Below are 18,626 nucleotides of genomic sequence, written 5' to 3'. Positions count from 1 at the left end.
GGATTTTTCCTTCTGGTTTTTTTTTGTTGTTTGTTTGTTTGTTTTTCTCTAAGAGTCTTATAGTTTTAGCTCTTATATGTGGCACAAGGAAAGGGTCTATTCTTTGCATTCTTTTTCAGTCTTTCACTATTGAATATGGTGGGTTTTTCATAAATGCCCTTTATTTTGTTGAGAAATTTCCCTTTTCTCCTAGCTTCCTGAGGGTTTTTTTTTTAAATCAAGAGAGGATGTTGGAGTTTGTCAGATGCCTTTTCTACATCAATTGAGATGACTATGTTTTTTCCCCTTTGTTCTGTTAGTATAATTTGTTACTTTGATTTTCTTATTTGAACCACTGTTGGAGTCCTGAGATAAATCCCCATTGGTCATGGTTTAGAACCCTTTTAATACGCTCTGAGATTCAATTAGTATTTTGCTTGTTTGTTTGTTTTAGGATTTTTGCATCTAGATTTATAAGAGATTTTGGTCTGCAGTTTTCTTTTTTCATAACATCTTTGTCTGACTTTGGTATTAAGGTAATGCTAGCCTTACACAATGAGTTAGGGAATATTTCCTCCTCTTCTGTCTTTTTGAAAGACTTACAGAATTGGTGTTAATTCTTCTTTAAATGTTTGGTAGAATTTATCAGTGAAGCCACCTGATCCTGGACTTTTCCTTGTTGGTATGTTTTTTATTTGATTCAACCTCTTTATTGGTCTTTTTAATTTTTCTATTTTTTCATGAGTCAGTTTTGGTAATTGCTGTGTGTTTCTAGAAATTTGTTCATTTCATCATGGTTACCCAGTTTGTTGGCAAATTGAGTAACCATGATAAAATGGATATATATACATATATATGTGTGTGTATATATGTGTATATATATGTATATATGTATATATATATGTGTGTATATATATATGAAATCAGTTTTTTACAATTTTGCTCAAATGACACGTCACTCATTCATACTACTTTAACCTCTTAGGCACAGTCATTCCAGGCTGTGCAAATAGCCCAGCATGCCTATAGCGATAACTTTGAAATCTTTCTTTCTCCTGCCCAAGTCTCTCTTTTGAACCCGAGGCAGATATTTTCAACTGCCTATAGGACATCTCTCTTGTATTTCAAACTGAAATCATGATCTCCCAGCTGTCTTAATCTGTCAACATGATCCTTTCCATTTCCCATATCTCTGAGTACTGTACCATCCCCAAATAACCCAAATCACATATCTGAGCCTCATGTTCGACACCTCTTTTTCCCTAAGCCATGAATGATAGCCACTATTCTAGTTAAGGTCCTGTTACGGGAAAGGCACAGAGATCCACGGTTTGCATATATTCTCTCTGATCTCCACTAAAACTCAGGAATATATAGGTGTTATTTGCATGTATATGAAGCAGTCGAGGTTCACTGAGGTTGAGTGACTTGCCTACAGTTCACAGCAAGTCAAGATTCTAGAGTTCAAGGTTGCAGTGAGCCAAGATCGTGCCGCTACACTTCAGCTTGGGCAAGGGAACAAGACTCTGTCTCAAAAAAGAAAAAAAAAAGATTCTAGGGTCAAAACCCAGGTCTTTCTAAGCAGTTTACCATGCGGCTTTCACTCAGACCCTGTAATATCTGCCTTTGCTTCTATCTGTTTTTCAAACATACCACCATCTCTAAATTCTCATTGTCACCTTCATTTCTCTAATTCTCTCACACCCTCTCACATCCAATCCAATAGCATAACCAATTGGTTCTACATTAAAATAAGTTCAGGGTCTGAATAATTCTCATAACTCCATAGCTTTATCTCAGTCTCCTGGAATATTGCAATATCTTTTTACATGCTCTCTCTTTCTGTCTTTGCTCCCAACAGTCTCTCCTAAACTTGCCATGTAGAGTAATCTTCGTAGAACCTGAGTCAGATTATATATTTGTAAAATGAATATAGTATTCATTTGCTCAAACCTTCCCATGACTGTGTATCTCATTTAGAGTGAAAACAAGTTTTATCATGGTCTGAAAGACCTCACGTGACCTGCAGCCACTCTGCTCCCACTCTGCTCTCTTTGACTTCATCAGCACCCTCCACCTCACTCTGGTCACATGGCCTCTTTACCCTTCTTTGGACACATCGAACCTACCCTGCATCTACATCTTGGCCTTTGCATCTGCTGTTGCTTCTGCGTAGAACACCTTTCTCCAGGTTTCTTCATGGCCTGCTCATGTGCTTCTTTCAGATCTCTGCTCAAATTACTTTCTCTCTTATCTCCATTACTTCCTTAGCTCTCATTCTATATTATTTGTCATCATGGCACTTATATCTACCAAAAATTTGTTTGTTTAATAAACTTATTTATCATTTATTATAAGCTCCATGACAACAAGGTTTTGTCTTTATTATTTATTGTTGGATCCTCAAGCCTAGAACAGTGCCTGGCATGTGGGAAGCATTCAATATTTTGAATGGATAAATAAGTGAATTAATAACTCCTGCTTTCGTTCATGTTGAAATCATTTCTGGCCTGGAGTGGAACAATAGTACTGGCCTCCCTGGATCCAGTTTCATACTCTCTTGCTTGCTAACTGAATTATACTTTAGTTTCAGTCTCTATTTAGAATTCCCACCACTTACAAAATATACTTCCACTTTCTTGTTATGATTACCATGATTTCCAGGATTTGTTTCCAGCTTTCAACTCTAATTTATTTTCAATTTATTTCTCTAGTGACATCTAATCTTTAGCTTTTGTGAATTCTTTTCACTTCCCCAACTGAGCCATGTTCTTCGCACTCACCGTACCTGTGCCTATCTTCTCCCCTCTCCCTGTCATATGATCCCCGCCCCCTTAGGACATGATAAACCCCCATGCATCTTTCCAGATCAGGCCTTCTGCCACTTTTTCCTTAAAGCCTGCCCTCTTCTCTCCAAGCCATGGACTGCACTCTTCTGTTCCTCTCTTTGTACTATGCTCGTGACTTTACAAATGTTTCTACTTATAATGTGGACTCCACAAAGGCTAGACAGTGTGTTCTTTGTCATTTTCTTCCCAGAAGAAGTGGTAGGCACATTGTATGTGATAAGTATGTGTTAACTGAAGATATTTGTATAGAATTTCCCAAGGTGCTTTCTGTTAAACATCTTATTTCACTCTATTTTAAAACAAAATCAGTTTACCTCCAGTCTAGAGTAAGAATAAATATTTTGCTAATACACTTCTAAGTTGGAGTAGGGTGAAAGTTTGGGTAAGAATCACAGGTGAAAAGAAAAGGAAGCATCCGTGTTACACTATTTGAACTCGTTTTTGCTCTCCCCTGTTTGTAAAATGAATGTTCTTGCATTTGGCTGATTTATACAGAGCGTCATTTGGAGTCTTTTACTGACTGCATTCAAGTTCATGAAAACAGCTTTTAATGTCTGAGTAGTCAGTTTTACAACTGTGACATCAGGTACTCTCTCCTGATATTTAATCCTGTACTCTGGCTCTCATTCAGCAAACTGTTGGATTGTTCCCATCTCATCTCCAGTGTGGAGCTTCTAGGACTTCCTTAATTCAGACCCATTATCAATGATTTCAGCATCTTGCTCAACTTCCTTTCCATTTTTTCCAGCTTGCCATTGCTCTCATTTTCCCATGGTAACTGTGTAAATGGACTTGCACTTTGTATCCCTCCCACCACAGTGGCAAGCTGAACTGTCTGAGAACCTTTCTTACATTCTCACAGTGGTTTTTTTTATATATTTGTTAATGGTGTCAGCCAGGCAAATGGAAAAAGTAGGTGAGTTCACATATCTCTGTTTGAAATGAGATATTTTAGTAATAGTCGGCCTTTGGGAAGGAGGATAGACTCTGAACCCAGACTGTCTGGGTTTAAATTCTGGAAACACTGCCTAGTTCTTTGAACCTGGGAAACCTAGTTAACATTTTGTGTTTTCATTTTCTTCTGTAAAATGGGTTTAATGGTAACATTAGTATCTACTTAAAAGTATGACTGTGAGGATTGAACAAGTTAATATTTAGAAATTGTTAAGAGTGGCTCCTGGCACATGGTGAAAGTTGTAAGATAGTTAAGCCCAGGCCCTGTGCTGGCCACTGGGATGAAATAGTGGAAGATGCCATGTCCCACCCTCATAGAACTCACATTCTTGTGGAGTATAACATTAAACAAATACATGACACCAGGCATGGTGACTCATGCCTATAATCCCAGCACTTTGGGAGGCCTAGGCAGGAGGATCGCTGAAGCCCAGCGGTTCAAGACCCATCTGGGCAACATAGCAAGACTTCATGTTTACAAAAAACATAAATAAAAAATTAGCTCGGCATGGTGGCAGACAATTGTAGTCTCAGCTACTCAGAAGTCTGAGGTGGGAGTATTGTTTGAGCCTAGGAAGTCAAGGCTGCAGGGAGCTATGATCAGACCACTGCACTCCAGCCTGGGTGACAGAGAGACACCGTGTCTCCAGAGAAAAACAAAAACGAAAAACCAAATACATGAATTAACATGTAATTACAATTCATGATAAAGACTGGGAAAGAGAAGGAAGAAAAAAGCCATGAGGCTATAAATGAATAGTTAGGGAAAAATTCTCTGTGAAAGCGACTCTAAGTAACCTAAAAGATGAGAAGAGTCATCCATGGGGAAAAGAGCATCTCAGGAGAGGAACAGCATGAATTGAGGCTGGGAATGGGCGTGGGGGAAAGAGACGGCTGGTGAAACTGGAGCACAGTGAGAGAAAGAGAGGGGTGCAGGGTGAAGTAAAAAAGAGAATTGGAGGCTTTGCAGCCATGTTAAGAAAGGTATTGTGAATCTAATAAGAAGCCATTGAAGAATTTGGTATCAGTTTTTTATGTTGACATTGGGTTTGGAGAAGGGGTGAGAGAAATAGAACACGGGGGATAAATGTTAAATCGATCTTCTTTATGATTATGAATTTTAATATATACTTATAAAAACAATTTAGCATTTCTTTCACTTGAAAGTACTCTCCATAGATACTGTCTTCAGTTTCTCCAGGATGATTCTGCAGTCTTTGGGGATCCTTATATTGCCCATAGAGATTCAATCAATCAGTCAATCAATCAGTGAATCTATCAACCATTATTTGTTTCTTTAATTCAAGAAATATTTATGTAGTGGCTACTCTTGCCCTCATGTTCCTTAGTTTAGCAAGGAGACAGACATAAAAAGATAACACAAATCATGAATGACACTTGCGGAAAGTGTTGTGAAGGAAAAGTAAAGGCTGCTATGAGAGCATTTAACAGAGACCATCAGCCGGCAGATGAGTCACATGGGCTTCCTAAGGATGAGTAAGAGTAAGCTGAGTAAAGAGAAGTGAGAAAGTTCTGAGGCAGGAAGCCCAATGATATCTTCAAGAACCGGCAGGAGGCCTATTTGGTTTGGCGACAGCTCCGTGATTACCCTACAAGCAGCGAAAAACCATGGAATAATTTTAGGTAATATTGTGACATTTGTGTTTTCAAAAAATCATTTCAATTGTTATGTGGAGCATGGACTGGAGGGGAGGAGGAGGAATGCAGGGAGATTCAGATAGTATTTAGCAGTGGGTTACTTTTGGCCTGTATGAGCGTGTCCTGCACATTAGAGGGCATTACTTGCATGCTTGCCCCTATGCAAAATGCAAGTAATATTCCCCATTTGTGGAGACAGTGAGATACCCCCCACAATTCCAGACATTTCCTGCAGAGAGGGGAAGTTGTACCACCTCTATCTGAGGATGATTGAAGCTGACTGTTGCAATAATCTAGGCTTTAGTTTTCAGAGTGAGGAGATGTACATAGAACCAGGCATACATGACATCCATTGGAATATGGGAAGAAAAAATTACCACTTTGATTCCCAGTTTCTTTTACAACTTCTATTTGAGATTCAGAGAGTCCATCTGCAGGTTTGTTGTACATGGGTATATTGCATGATGCTGAAGTTTGAGGTGTGAATGATCCCATCAGCCAGGTACTGAGCATAGTACCCAGTAGTTTTTCTACCCTTGCCTCCTCCCCTCCTTCCTTGCTCTGCTAGTCCCCAGTCTCTGTTGTTAGTTACCACCTTTATGTCAATGTTTAGCTCCCACTTATAAGAGAGAATATGCAGTGTTTGGTTTTCTGTTCCTGCATTCATTCACTTAGGATAGTGGCCCCCAGCTGCATCCATGTTGCTACAAAGGACATGAGTTCATTCTTTTTTTATAGCTGCATACTATTCCATGGTGTATATGCACCACATTTTCTTTATTCAGTCCACTGTTCATGGCACCTAGGTTGATTCCATGTCTCTGCTATTGTGAATAGTGCTGCAATGAACACGCAAGTGCGTATGTCTTCTTGGTAGAATGATTTGTTTTCTTTTGCATGTATACCCAGTAATGAATGGGATTACTAGGTTGAAGGGTAGTTCTGTTTTAAGTTCTTTTAGAAATGTCCAGACTGTTTTTCACAGTGGCTGAACTAATTCACATTCCCTTCAACAGTGTATAAGCATTCCCTTTTCTCTGCAGCCTCACCAGCATCTGTTGTTTTTTCTACTTCTTTGTTTTTTGTTTTGTTTTGTTTTTGTTTTTTTGTTGTTGAAACAGAGTCTCACTCTGTCGCCCAGGCTGGAATGCAGTGGCATGATCTCAGCTCACTGCAACCTCTGCCTCCCGGGTTCAAGCAATTCTCCTGTCTCAGCCTCCTCAATAGCTGGGACTACAGGCACCCGCCACCACACCCAGTAATTTTTGCATTTTTAGTAGAGACAGGGTTTCTCCATATTGGTCAGGCTGGTCTCAAACTCCTGACCTTAGGTGATCTGCCCTCCTTGGCCCCCCAAAGTGCTGGGATTACAGGTGTGAGCCACTGTTCCCGGCTGACTTCTTAACAATAGCCATTCTGACTAGTGTGAGATGATATCTTATTGTGGTTTTGATATGCATTTATCTGATGATCAGTGATGATGAGCATTTTTTCATGTTTGTGTCCACTTATATGTCTTCTTTTGAGAAGTGTTTGTGAATGTCTCTTGCAATAATATATAAATACAGTAGTGCATATATATGTTTTATTTAAAAATACAGATACTACAGTTGCATTTTTTAATGGGACTGTTTCTTGCTTATTCAACTGTTTAATTTCCTTACAGATTCTGGATGTTAGAACTGTTGGATACACAGTTTGTGAATATTTTTCTCTCATTCTGTCAGTTGTCTATTTTATTGATTGTTTTGCTATGCAGAAGCTCTTTAGTTTTACTAGGTTTCACTTGTGAATCTTTTGTTTTGTTGCAATTGCTTCTGAGAATTTAGTCATAAATTATTTCCCAAGACTTCTGTCCAGAATGGTGTTTCCTAGGTTTTCTTCTAGGATTTTTATAGTTTGAGCTCTTACATTTAAATCTTTAATTCATCTTAAAGTTAATTTTTGTATATGTTAAAAGGTAGGGATCCAGTGTCATTTGTCTGCATATGGTTTGCCAATATCCCAGTGCTTATTCAATAGGTGTTTATTGAATAGGGAGCCCTTTCCCTGTTTCTTATTTTTGTCAACCTTGTCAAAGATCAGATGGCTGTAGGTGTGTGACTTTATTTTTGGCTTCTCTATTCTGTTGCATTGGTATATGTGTCTGATTCTGTACTAGTATCCTGCTGTTTTGGTTACTGTAGCCTTATAGTTTGAAATTGGGTAATGTGATACTTCCAGCTTTGTTCTTTTTGCTTAGGATTGCTTTGGCTATTAGGGCGTTTTTTTGTTTGTTTGTTTGTTTGTTTGTTTGTTTTTTGGTTTGTATAAATTTTAGAATAATTTTTTCTAGTTCTGTGGAAAATGATATTGGTTGTTTGATATTTGGTAGTAACGGCATTGAATCTGTAGATTGCTTTGAGCAGTATGGCCATTTTGATGATATTGATTCTTCCAATCTCTGAGCATGGAATATTTTCCCATTTGTTTGTATCATCTGTGATTTCTTTCAGCAGTGTTCTATAGTTCTACTTGTAAAGTAGAACACCTCCTTGGTTAGATGTATTCCTCAGTACTTTTTGTATGTGGCTATTTTAAAAACAGGAACACAATTAAACTTTATTATCATTAAACAGAAGATTTAACTTTGGCGCCCTGGCTTGGGCACTGCTGGCTGGTCTCTTCTAAGGTGCAGTATCACGTGTGATCCAAGGGAAGAAGGTCAATTCTACGTTGGTGCTGGTTGGCTGACAGTCCCGAGGCAGTTGTTTGCTTTCAGTGCACTCTTAGGATTGCAATTTGTGTCTCTTGGGTTAACAGAGATATGGATTATATTATTTGTTTTTAAATAAAGTAATGCTTACAAAATGAACAAGTGGCTAAAAGAAGCCTGTACAGAAATACAGATTGAAAATAATACTAATGATACAAACAGAAGGTAACGAAAAGAAAGCAGAGTTAATACTACTAGTAGCAATTTGAGATAAAATATAGTGACATCATCATATGTGATGAGAAATAAGCCAAAAATGGAAATTATTAAGGAGACATCTTGCCTTTACATTTGTTAAGGATGACTCCGGCCCTAAATATGCATCCCATCTTAAAATCTTGCCTAGTGAAAATATAAAGCCATAAATATTAAATTAGCATTAAAATATTTATTTTGTCTTTATCATCAAAATTTTGTCTGTCTTTAATATAATATATAAATACAGTAGTGCATATGTATGTTTTATTTAAAAATACAGATACTACACTTGCATGCTGAAACATTTTCTTAGTGAGAGAGAAGCACTGGTCTGAGTAATCAGTGTCTCTGACTAAGGTGGTGGCAGTGGACATGGAGACGATTAGATGCCTTCATGTCTTTGAGAAAGATGTGCAAAGAAGAGCTGGTGGAACTTTGTAATTGATTGGATCAGATGAGGAGAGTGAGACATTGGGTAAAGGTTGACTGCCACATTTGCAGTCAAACCAGATGGAGGGTCGGACCATTTTTTGAGACTTAGGTTTGAGAGACAAGAATTCTGAGTTCAGTTTTAGACATAGGAAGTTTGGAGTACCAGTGAACTATCCAAGTGGTCAGTTAAGTACTCCACTGTTGAGAGCAGAAGGGGGACTGCACTAAAAATATTACTTGCTAGTGATCTCCATATGTGTGGTAACAAAAGGTATGAATATGATTGAGATCACCAGAGGAGAAAATACCTAGTGAATGGAGAAGAAAGCCAAGGATTGGGCACTGAAATCCTAACTGACTTACTTAGGATGGAGGAAGGGCCTATTCCAGAAAACAAAAGGGAATAAAGGCCAGATAATTAGAAGGAAAACAAGGAGAGTAGGTCATTATAGAAACTAAAGGAATGACAGGGGAAAGTGGTCATGTATGTCAAATGATGCTAAGAATTCATGTTAAATGAGAGCTCAAAAGTGCCAGGATTTAGCAATGTAGAGATCATCCATAACATTTCAGAGAGCTGTTTGGAGAGTTAAGAAGTCCAAGGCAGAAGTCTGATGTGAGTGGACTTGCTGCTAAGTGAACATGGAACCATCACCCAACTAACTGCATTTTTTCATTCCAAAATAATACTTCCTGATTATAAAAATGTACTTTTTAATTAGAGATGAATGAGGAAATTTGGAGACAAAAGAAGACAAAAAAAATCCCCAATTTTCCAACCGATGTCAGCTAATATTAATCTATTGACATTTCCTTCATATACTTATTAATACAGATACAGTTATAATTTTTATTTCAATATTGTAGACTAAGTTACATTGATCTTATTATTCTGCTTTCCTTTCTTTATGTTTCTTCTTGCCTTTAAGTATTTTTGAAATTACTATCTTGGCCGCACGTGATAGCTCACATCTGTTTTCCCAGCAGTTTAGGAGACTGAGGCAAGAGGATCACTTGAGCCCAGGAGTTTGAGATCAGCCTGAGCAACATGGTAAAATCTCATAGCTAAAAAATACAAAAAAAAAAAAAAAAAAAAAAAATTAGCTGGGCATGGTGGCATCTGCCTGTAGTCTCAGCTACTCCAGAGGCTAAGATGTGAGTCCAGAGAGGTCGAGGCTGCAGTGAGCCAAAATTGTGCCACTGCACTCCAGCCTGGGCAACAGAGCAACATCTTGACTCAAAAAAAAAAAAAAATTAATATTTTTAACAGCTGAAAAATATTTCTGAGTCTGATTATATCAAAGTGATTCTGCTTATTAACTTTAATTGGCCAAGTAAGTTGTTTGTAATTTTCACTTTTATATATGAGTCTGTATGAGCATCCTGTATATAAATCTTTGACTAGGAGACATTCATACAAGTGATACTCCTGGTTCTTCAAAGGTTTGCTGTCTCTCTGTCTCTCCAAGATTCTTTTGAGGAAGTACTACTGAGTATCCATTACATTCTATCAGCCTCGTTTTATGTAGTTTCATGCACATTTTAATCCCTCTTTTAAAATAGTGTTTGTGTGTGTGTTATTATTTTGTAAACGTATTTCTTAAGTACAGTATGTATGTGTTTGTAGTTTGCTTTTTACCCTAATTGAAAGTTATCTTTTAATAAGGGTACTTAATACTTTTGTATTGATTATTATAATTTACATACTTTACAGTCTGTCATCATATGTTATGCTGTTGCATGTTTCCTGGGTCTTTACCCTTTTCCTCTGATTTTTGCAACATGGGCTTGGCTTTGTTTTACAGTTGCCTCAAAGGTATTGAGTTACAAACCTTATGCTTACAAGCTATTCCAAAAGAAAAATGTTATTTCCTGAGATGAACTGGCTGCATTGTATTTGTTTTGAGAAATTGTTTGTTTGCAAAGTCACTTGTATATTCCAGGGAACTGCCACTCTTTGGAACAGAGGTGTTTTCTTTGTATTCCACTTGTGCTGGCCTTGCCTCCCTCTCGTTAACATTTGTCTATTCTTTCCAATCTGCTGAGGAAGATGAAAGAGAAAAAAAAATGTACACTGACATTTATTGAGTGTCTGCAGTATAGCCCTTATTTACACAGAGTATTTTATTTAATCTTAATAATCCAACGAGGTAAGTACATTGTCATTTTACAGGTGAGGGAACTAAAGTTAAAAGGCATACTTGGTCCATTTAATTTCCTTAGTAAATAGTAGAGTCAGTATTCAAACTCGAGGTGGTTCTTCAACAAATACTTATTGAGTGCTTACTCTACAAAAATTGTTGTACCCTTTAGGGTACATAAGGGAATAAAATACAGGAAGATCCCTGCTCTCATGGAGCTGAGACTCTAGTGAGCAGAGGGAGACACTAAACAAGAGAGTAGGTAAATTACAGTGGGACAGAAAGTGATGGGTACTATGTAAAAAGTAAATTTGAAGAGAGTAAAGGGAATCCAGAAAGGATAACAGGCTTCAGTTTTAAATTGGGAGGTCAGAGCAGGCTTCCTTAGAAAGTGATCAGACTCTAAAGCCTATTTTCTTTATACCGCACTATACTGCTACTTCTGTGTCAAAATTCATTATTATTGGATTACCCTCTCCTTACCCAATTAAGGCCTTGAGCCTTTCTGGGTTTCTTATTGCTGTGAATGTAAATCTTCTTTCCTCCATAAAGAAAAAGGGCAAGGGTTTTTTGTTTTCTTTCGTTTTGTTTTACTGTAAGATTTTCCCAAGCCTAACCTCATTTAAAACTCCAGCTTTCTTTACAGTATTTTTACAAGCCATTTCCTCTCTCATTATATTTTTCATGGTGTTTTCACGTTATTTAACATGTCTTATTTCACAACAGATATGGTTTTGAAGAGTTTCATGTCAGTGGAATTTTTGTGAATAATATCAAACTTTAAATTCCATCTTTTTTTGTAACTTGGATAGTTGTGCCTTGCATTTTTTTGTGTTAATATTTTTAGTTATGGGGCTGTTTAATGCATGTTGAACCAGGTGGGAATGTGGCAGAGCTCATGTGAAATAAACTTGTTACCTTCCTTAGTTAAACAAAGTGTATATAATAAGAAATAAAGAAAAGAAACAGTGAGTAATAAATTTCTGCTTATGATACTTAAAGCAGCATTAGCTTTTCATTTCACAAGTGGTACTAAACTGAAGGGATCACTGGTGAGAAATGTCTTATGCCATTTATGTTATAGAGAGAGATGCCATCTAGACCATAAAGCATTTTGCTTAAATAGTTTAATATGAAATGGCAAATACATTCCATTAGGATAAGAAAGGGATTGTTGCCAGGGGTTTCTCTGGAGATGTTTAAATCCGGCAGCTGGGAAAAGGGAAGGGTGATTGGGGTACAAAGGACACCGACTAAATGCAGTAACTCTTATTAATTTTCTTTGCCCAATAGTGTGGGTGTTAAATTTTGTTTATTCCAAGAGTGCTTTTTGTTTTTATGCCTGTTACTGCATACTTGATAGTAGGAATTTGCATAATGTGTATTGTATAAATGATAAATTGTTGTATCTTCAGGTTTTTCAGTATAATATGGTTGGTCTTTGGGTCTTTTCTAGGTTTGTGACTTGGCTTTTAGCCTGAAGAAAATGCTGATTCGACACAAGATGACTCATAATCCCAATCGTCCACTGGCAGAATGCCAGTTTTGCCATAAGAAGTTTACAAGGAATGACTACCTCAAAGTGCACATGGACAATATCCATGGTGTAGCTGACAGCTAATGGGGGCTGTAAAGGAATTAAACTATTCAGAAGGGCTCCTAATATGAATCCCAGATTTTTCTCACCTGATCAGCATAACAGAAGTAGCCAAAAGTGACTTACTGGTCTCATAGTTCTTATTTGCCTACATTTAGAGTCTGTAGATGTGTATGCAACCAAAAAAAGTCTTACTTTTACCAAGAAATGGTATAAATGGAAAAAAAAAATACAACTCCATAGCCTTGCAAAATGCAACTTGTGCTCCATCTTATAAAAATGGAGAAAGGAGTTATGGCCCTCTTTCTTGGCCATCCCTCTTTAATGAAGTTTATTAATATACTTCCCTAATAGGCCTTTTCATTTTATTGTTATTCTTTGTGTGTCTGTGTGTCTGTATGTGTCTGTGTGTGCGCACTCAGTTGCAAATACCAGTTGTTGCAGCTGGTTTTACCAATTTAAATAGAAATAAATCAAGATATCCAACTATTTCTTTGCAGATTAGGGTAAGAAAAAGTTATCAAAGACTCAAGTTTGATAGGAAAATAAATACTTGCTATTTTATAAGACAAAAAGAGTTGAGCTTAACTAATAGCTCTGTGCAACAAATGAGTTTAAAATAAAGAGATGTTTGATAACTAAAACATCTATTAAAATATTGCTCATTTTAGAGAATTCTTAGGAAACATTATTTACTCTCATCATTCAGATGCAAACATTCATGGTCTGGAATACTTTTATAAATTCTACACAAAAATGACCATCACATTTAAATATTCATCAGGCAACCCCTCTTGAATTTAGACCATTTAGCTTTAGACATTAGCAGTATACCAATATATATATAATTAAAAATAGAAACCAAATAGATTCTCCGTATTTGCTGACAGAATGGCAGAACAATAGTGGCATTTCCACATTAGTTATGATGAACACAGCCCTTTCCGCTCTCCTTCCATAAAAGTGCACAGAATGTGTTAGTGCAGATACAGTCCTCAGAGCATTAACATTCCATTTTGCAAAAGACATTTTCCAGAATCTTGGCAGTAGGTAATTCTGAAACACTTTTGAATTACCTTCAATCATCCCATATAATTAGGAATCCAGAATACAAAGTACAAACCTGGCAATTGTTATGATTGAAATTGTCACTGATGCTTAAGGAAAATTGAAGCAAGAAGCATAATTTCTTCCTTTAGAAGGTTATATTTCAGCAAAATACTTGACAGCAACATACAATGAACAGCTTGTTTGGAGAGATGATATGATACAATGTAATAGTGATGTCAAAATAACCTAGAGGAATATCCAAAAACCAGAAAAACATTAAAATGAAGCCCAACTCATGAACCTCTCTAACTGAAGCCCAGTCAAAAGAAAGGAAGTGTAGTTTTAAGGAAGTTATTTGATTCTAATGAGTTAAAGAGAAAGGTTCTCTGAGACACAGTTCTTTGACTTCAGGAATCTCATTTTAGAATTGTATTCATGCCCAATTCCAGTTTTAAAAAGAAACATAAAGATTCAATGTAGACATTTGAATGTTGTAAAATACTAAATTTGAAACTCAGAAGAGATAACTTTTAAAAATATAAATCCTAAAATTATAATTTAGAAGATATTTAAGTATAGTTATATGTAGTATTTTGTATCTGAAATTATAGACTGTATTTTATAAAAATAAATTTTGGTCTTGTTTCTCACTATATCATTTGTTTCAACAATATATTTTTAGATCTAAAGTGTTTTCATTTTAACATGATAGTGTGTTTAATATCATTTGAATATAAAAAAAGCTGTAAAATTTGGTAGTGTGTATTATTTAAACACATCCTGTATATTCCTTTGAATGCTGCTTTCTCTATATGGGATGCTTTATATCCCGATTATGTGATGAATGTAAAACTTGAAAGGAGTCCAAATACCAATTTTGTGTAATCTCAGCGAGTCACAGTTCACATGGCTGCTGGAGAAATTACCCTGAAAACTGTGGTGTCGCTATGCTGTGGAGTAAATGGACAGGGAAAAGGTGCTGGGCTTTATCCTGCTGAAGGTTTATAGACAAGGAAATCTTTAGAAAATGGTGTAGAAGGACCTGTGCCAGAGAGTGGTATACCACTGTCTCTTCAGAGGACTGAAACCAAAATAAGGCCTTAGAAGACTATTTGTATGGTGTAATTTTGTTGTAATTTTTATCCAAAAGACAAGTATTCATGGATAGTTTCAGATATATTAGCATTTGCTTGCTAAAACTTTTAAATTACTTAGTAATAACCAAAAAAAGAGACTAGGCATGACTGATCAATTGAAAGCGTAGATAATCATAGAGGAAAAGTCTTACAGACAAGCTGAAGTACAGGTACCTACTTTGAAATGTCTTTTGTTTCCTGCTGTGAAAGATTTTGGCTGGGGTATTTTCTTGCGAAAAGACCAGACTCTTGGGTGCCTATAAAGTCTAAGTAATTGAGACTTAGAAATTGGCTAAGTAAATTTAAGAGACGTTCAATAATGTAGGTGGGTTCAGATACCCTTTTATAATAAGTGTCTTCTTTGTATATTAACACTCAAGATGTTTATGTATCTTTAATTTGTCTTTGTTTCACAATAACTGGCTTTTGTTTTCCTTTTCATGGTGTGTTGTTGGCTATATAGAGGTATTTATTGGTTAATTATAATCAGCAGTTGCACCATAAAAGTATTCTTGGTGATACATTCTTGGCGTTACATAGTATAGTTAACATGTTGCTTTCAAGAAACATGAGTGTGTGTTTCTGTGTGTGTGTGTGTCTGTCTGAAGAGTATCACTTATATGCAGTGCATATACATGTAAGTGCATTACTTTGCTCAAATATCTTCTGACCTATTGCAGTCAACTCATGCATGAGTGTGAATATGTATTATAGAAGGTCTTACAGCCTTAGTTTCTGTTTTAGATTTTATGTGCTGCTTCTTTTCTCAAACAAAAGTCTGAAAGGAAAGAGGATAGGTACTAGAAATATTCATTTTTTTCCTTCACAAATCTAAATGTTGCTTATGAAAACTCATCTTAGAGTAATGAATATATGGAGGTGGGTAGGTAGGAGGAAATGTGCCTCTTTAAAACCCTAAAATTTTACCATTGATATTGACATTTGTTTGCGTGTATATAAATGGAGCATGTGTAAATATAAAATTCCAATAGCATTTTTATTTTATTATAAATCTATAATAAATCTATATAAGTCACTACCAGACTTGGTGTTAGCATTTTATTTTACTATAGAACTATAGTACCATTCTATGGTAAAATCCAAATGAATGCTTTAAAGTTGTTTTTGATGAATGAAAGAACTGTAATTGCCATTACCTCCAGACCTCATGCTTTTATACTTTATACATCCAAGTGTTTTCAATCTGCAAAGTACCTCTGAAGTTGAGCCAAGTTGGTCTCAGGGCTATAAGAGACAGCATTTTCCTTGCCTCTCTTCTCATTCCTGGTTATTCAGAGAACAATGTGAAAAGGAACATCACTAAGAATGAATGAAACCTGATAACTAAGAATGAGTGAAACCTGATATAGTAGCATCTTACGTAAAAATAACTTGATGTTCACAAATATAATTTATGGGTAATAAAAGTTATGGCAAATGTTTCAGGTATTCCTTTTTTTTAAAGTTATGTTTATCATTTTGATGTTGCCCCAATCTTGTGAGATTTTCTTGATACAAAAAATAATCATTTGAATAATGGATTTAGAAATTATGCATTCATTTAACTTTTATTTTTCAGAATCAGCTGAGGCACTAGTTCTTTGGAACTGACTCATAGCCTTAGCTAGCTTGGGCCTAAAACTGTATTATCACCCTACACATTGTTAATTTGTTGTATGACAGAATAAAAAATTAACTCTGAAACCTTCATTGTGGGCATGTTAAAATATTCTAGATATTCTAGGCCCAGGAAATAGTCTGGAATGTAATAGCTATCTTATATACTAAAATAATGCTGCTGATCCAGTGTCCAAATTCCTTTTCTTCCTTTGAAAAAAATTCTTAACACAATACTGAAACAAACGTTCATACTTAGTTAGAAAATATATAATATTTAGTTTCCTGAAATTAAAAAATATATTTAGTTACCTAAATATTTGATTAGCGTGTTTAGTTTCCTAATCGTGCAAACTTTTAGCCAATTAGAATAAGGTCTTAGTCCTTGAACCCATGCCACCTTTGCATATTACATGGTAGGAGGAAACTAAGATGTTCAATTATGTCAATAATGCATATGTTTACAATTAAGAAAGGATATAGGACCACTTAAGCTTGATCATCTAAATCAATGCAAAACAGTTCAAACAAAATATCACTGCTCCTGACAAGAGAAACTGTAGACCTACTAGGAATTAGGTACACTTAAAAAATTCAAAAAATATCAGTTTGTCTCTTTAAAATAGTATAAAAATGAAAAGAATCCCAGGTCACCGTGGATACGTGAATCACTCCATTACTATTTTTTGATTTTGTCTTCTTACAGACCATCTAATAATGCTTTTTTTCCTTAATTTTATCTGATAGCTTTTCCTTTAATGTTTGACTGGCGTGTCTTTTTTCATTTTTCTACTGAAAGCTTTTCTGTGATTATATGAAAATTTTACATTTTTTAAAATAAACTGATGTTAGGATTTCTTATTTTTTATCCTGTCTGACAACACTGAGTTGAGTGCTTTTCAGTCCGCGATGATGGCTTTGTCCTGCCTTTCTCACAGTCTCATCTCGCCTCGTTTGGATGGTGGCCTGAGCTTGTATTGGAGACTCTACTCAGAGAATTCTGGTGCCTCATACCTAACATATGAAATTTATCTGGACACATGTATAGTAAAACATTGAAAGCTGAATGAATTCATTATTGGAATTAGTTGTTAACAATTATATTATCTATTTATTCCTTAGTATTTGATAAAGCAGCATAAAAACATGAAGTACATTGACCCCAACTCTATATTTTTTATTTTCTAAAGTAATTATTAGCATGTGAAGAAGCAAAATTGCCTTTAATGGACAAAAAAATGTTGGAAAGTAAATGTTAATGACATAGAAGCAAACTATATAGTTCCCATGCTGTGTAGGCATATAAAGAGTATGGAGATGGGGAGCAATGCCACATTTAATTGATTACAACACTTTTATTTAAATTGGCAAACTGATGAGTCCCTTTGTGGATTACTACATGTAGTAATTAAGAATTTTGAGGCTGGACGCAGTGGCTCATGCCTGTAATCGCAGCACTTTGGGAGGCTGAGGTAGGCAGATCACTTGAGCCCCGGAGTTCGACAACAGCCTGTGCAACATGGTGAAACCCCATCTCTACCAAAAATACAAAAATTAGCTTGGCATTGTGGTGCATGCCTGTAATCTTGCCTGTAATATCAGCTACTCAGTTGAGGCAGGAGGATTGTTTGAACCCCGGAGGCAGAAGTAGTAGTGAGCCAAGATCGCGCCACTACACTCCAGCGTGGGCAACAGAGAAAAAAAAGAATTTAGAAAAATCCAACTGTGTGGAAATTAACCAATCATTACTTTTGACTTCTCTGGTTTTATTACTGAAATGTAGGAAATCTCCAGACCTTACTTCTAATCAAAAGGCTCACCACATAAGTAAAATAACTGTTTGCTTCTCATCTTCCACCTGGCAAATACAGTACATAGCTTTCTCCAGAAAAAAAAAAAAAAAAAGAAATAATATAAAGCAGGGTCAAATACAACTCTATCACTTTCATTGTTTCCCTCTCTTCTTGCATAAAATCCATCTCTTGTGCTGTTTCAGCTGTAGTATAACTTTGGTGTAGTCTCCAGTTCTACCCTCTTAAGAGTGATAAGCTGATTTTGTTCCTGGACTCAAATTATGATATTTAAGATATTAAGTTTTTTCCTTTCTGCTCTGACTAAAATATGAAATTGGGGTCTACAAATTTAACTGCTTAAGATACTATTAGACTAAGTATGTGAGTTGAGCCAATTGACTTTCTCCTGATAAAAACTATTCCATAGTTTTCTAAGCTACAGATCTGACCCCAGTTGCTTAAAGGA

At 36.0% G+C, this 18,626-nt stretch overlaps 1 protein-coding gene across 3 annotated transcripts in view; it reads left to right on the top strand.

The window, feature by feature from the left end:
• Window positions 1–15,792, top strand: part of PRDM5 (PR/SET domain 5) — a 225,474-nt gene extending 209,682 nt beyond the window's left edge. For 2 of the 3 annotated variants that reach the window (XM_025386764.1, XM_025386763.1), the window contains one exon: window positions 12,424–15,787. Coding sequence is in view for 2 of the 3 variants with exons in the window: in XM_025386763.1 (XP_025242548.1) it covers window positions 12,424–12,588 (165 nt within the window). In the remaining variant the exon portion in view is untranslated. Of the gene's footprint in view, window positions 1–12,423 lie in introns of all 3 variants that reach the window. The other variant, XM_025386762.1, reaches the window with a different exon arrangement.
• The last annotated feature ends 2,834 nt before the right edge of the window (window positions 15,793–18,626 follow it).

The sequence above is a fragment of the Theropithecus gelada genome, chromosome 5 (genome assembly GCF_003255815.1).
Source record: "Theropithecus gelada isolate Dixy chromosome 5, Tgel_1.0, whole genome shotgun sequence".
NCBI classification, from domain to species: domain Eukaryota; kingdom Metazoa; phylum Chordata; class Mammalia; order Primates; family Cercopithecidae; genus Theropithecus; species Theropithecus gelada.
The sequence above is the reverse complement of the archived record's forward strand: the minus strand, read 5'-3'. Positions and strand labels throughout refer to the sequence as shown.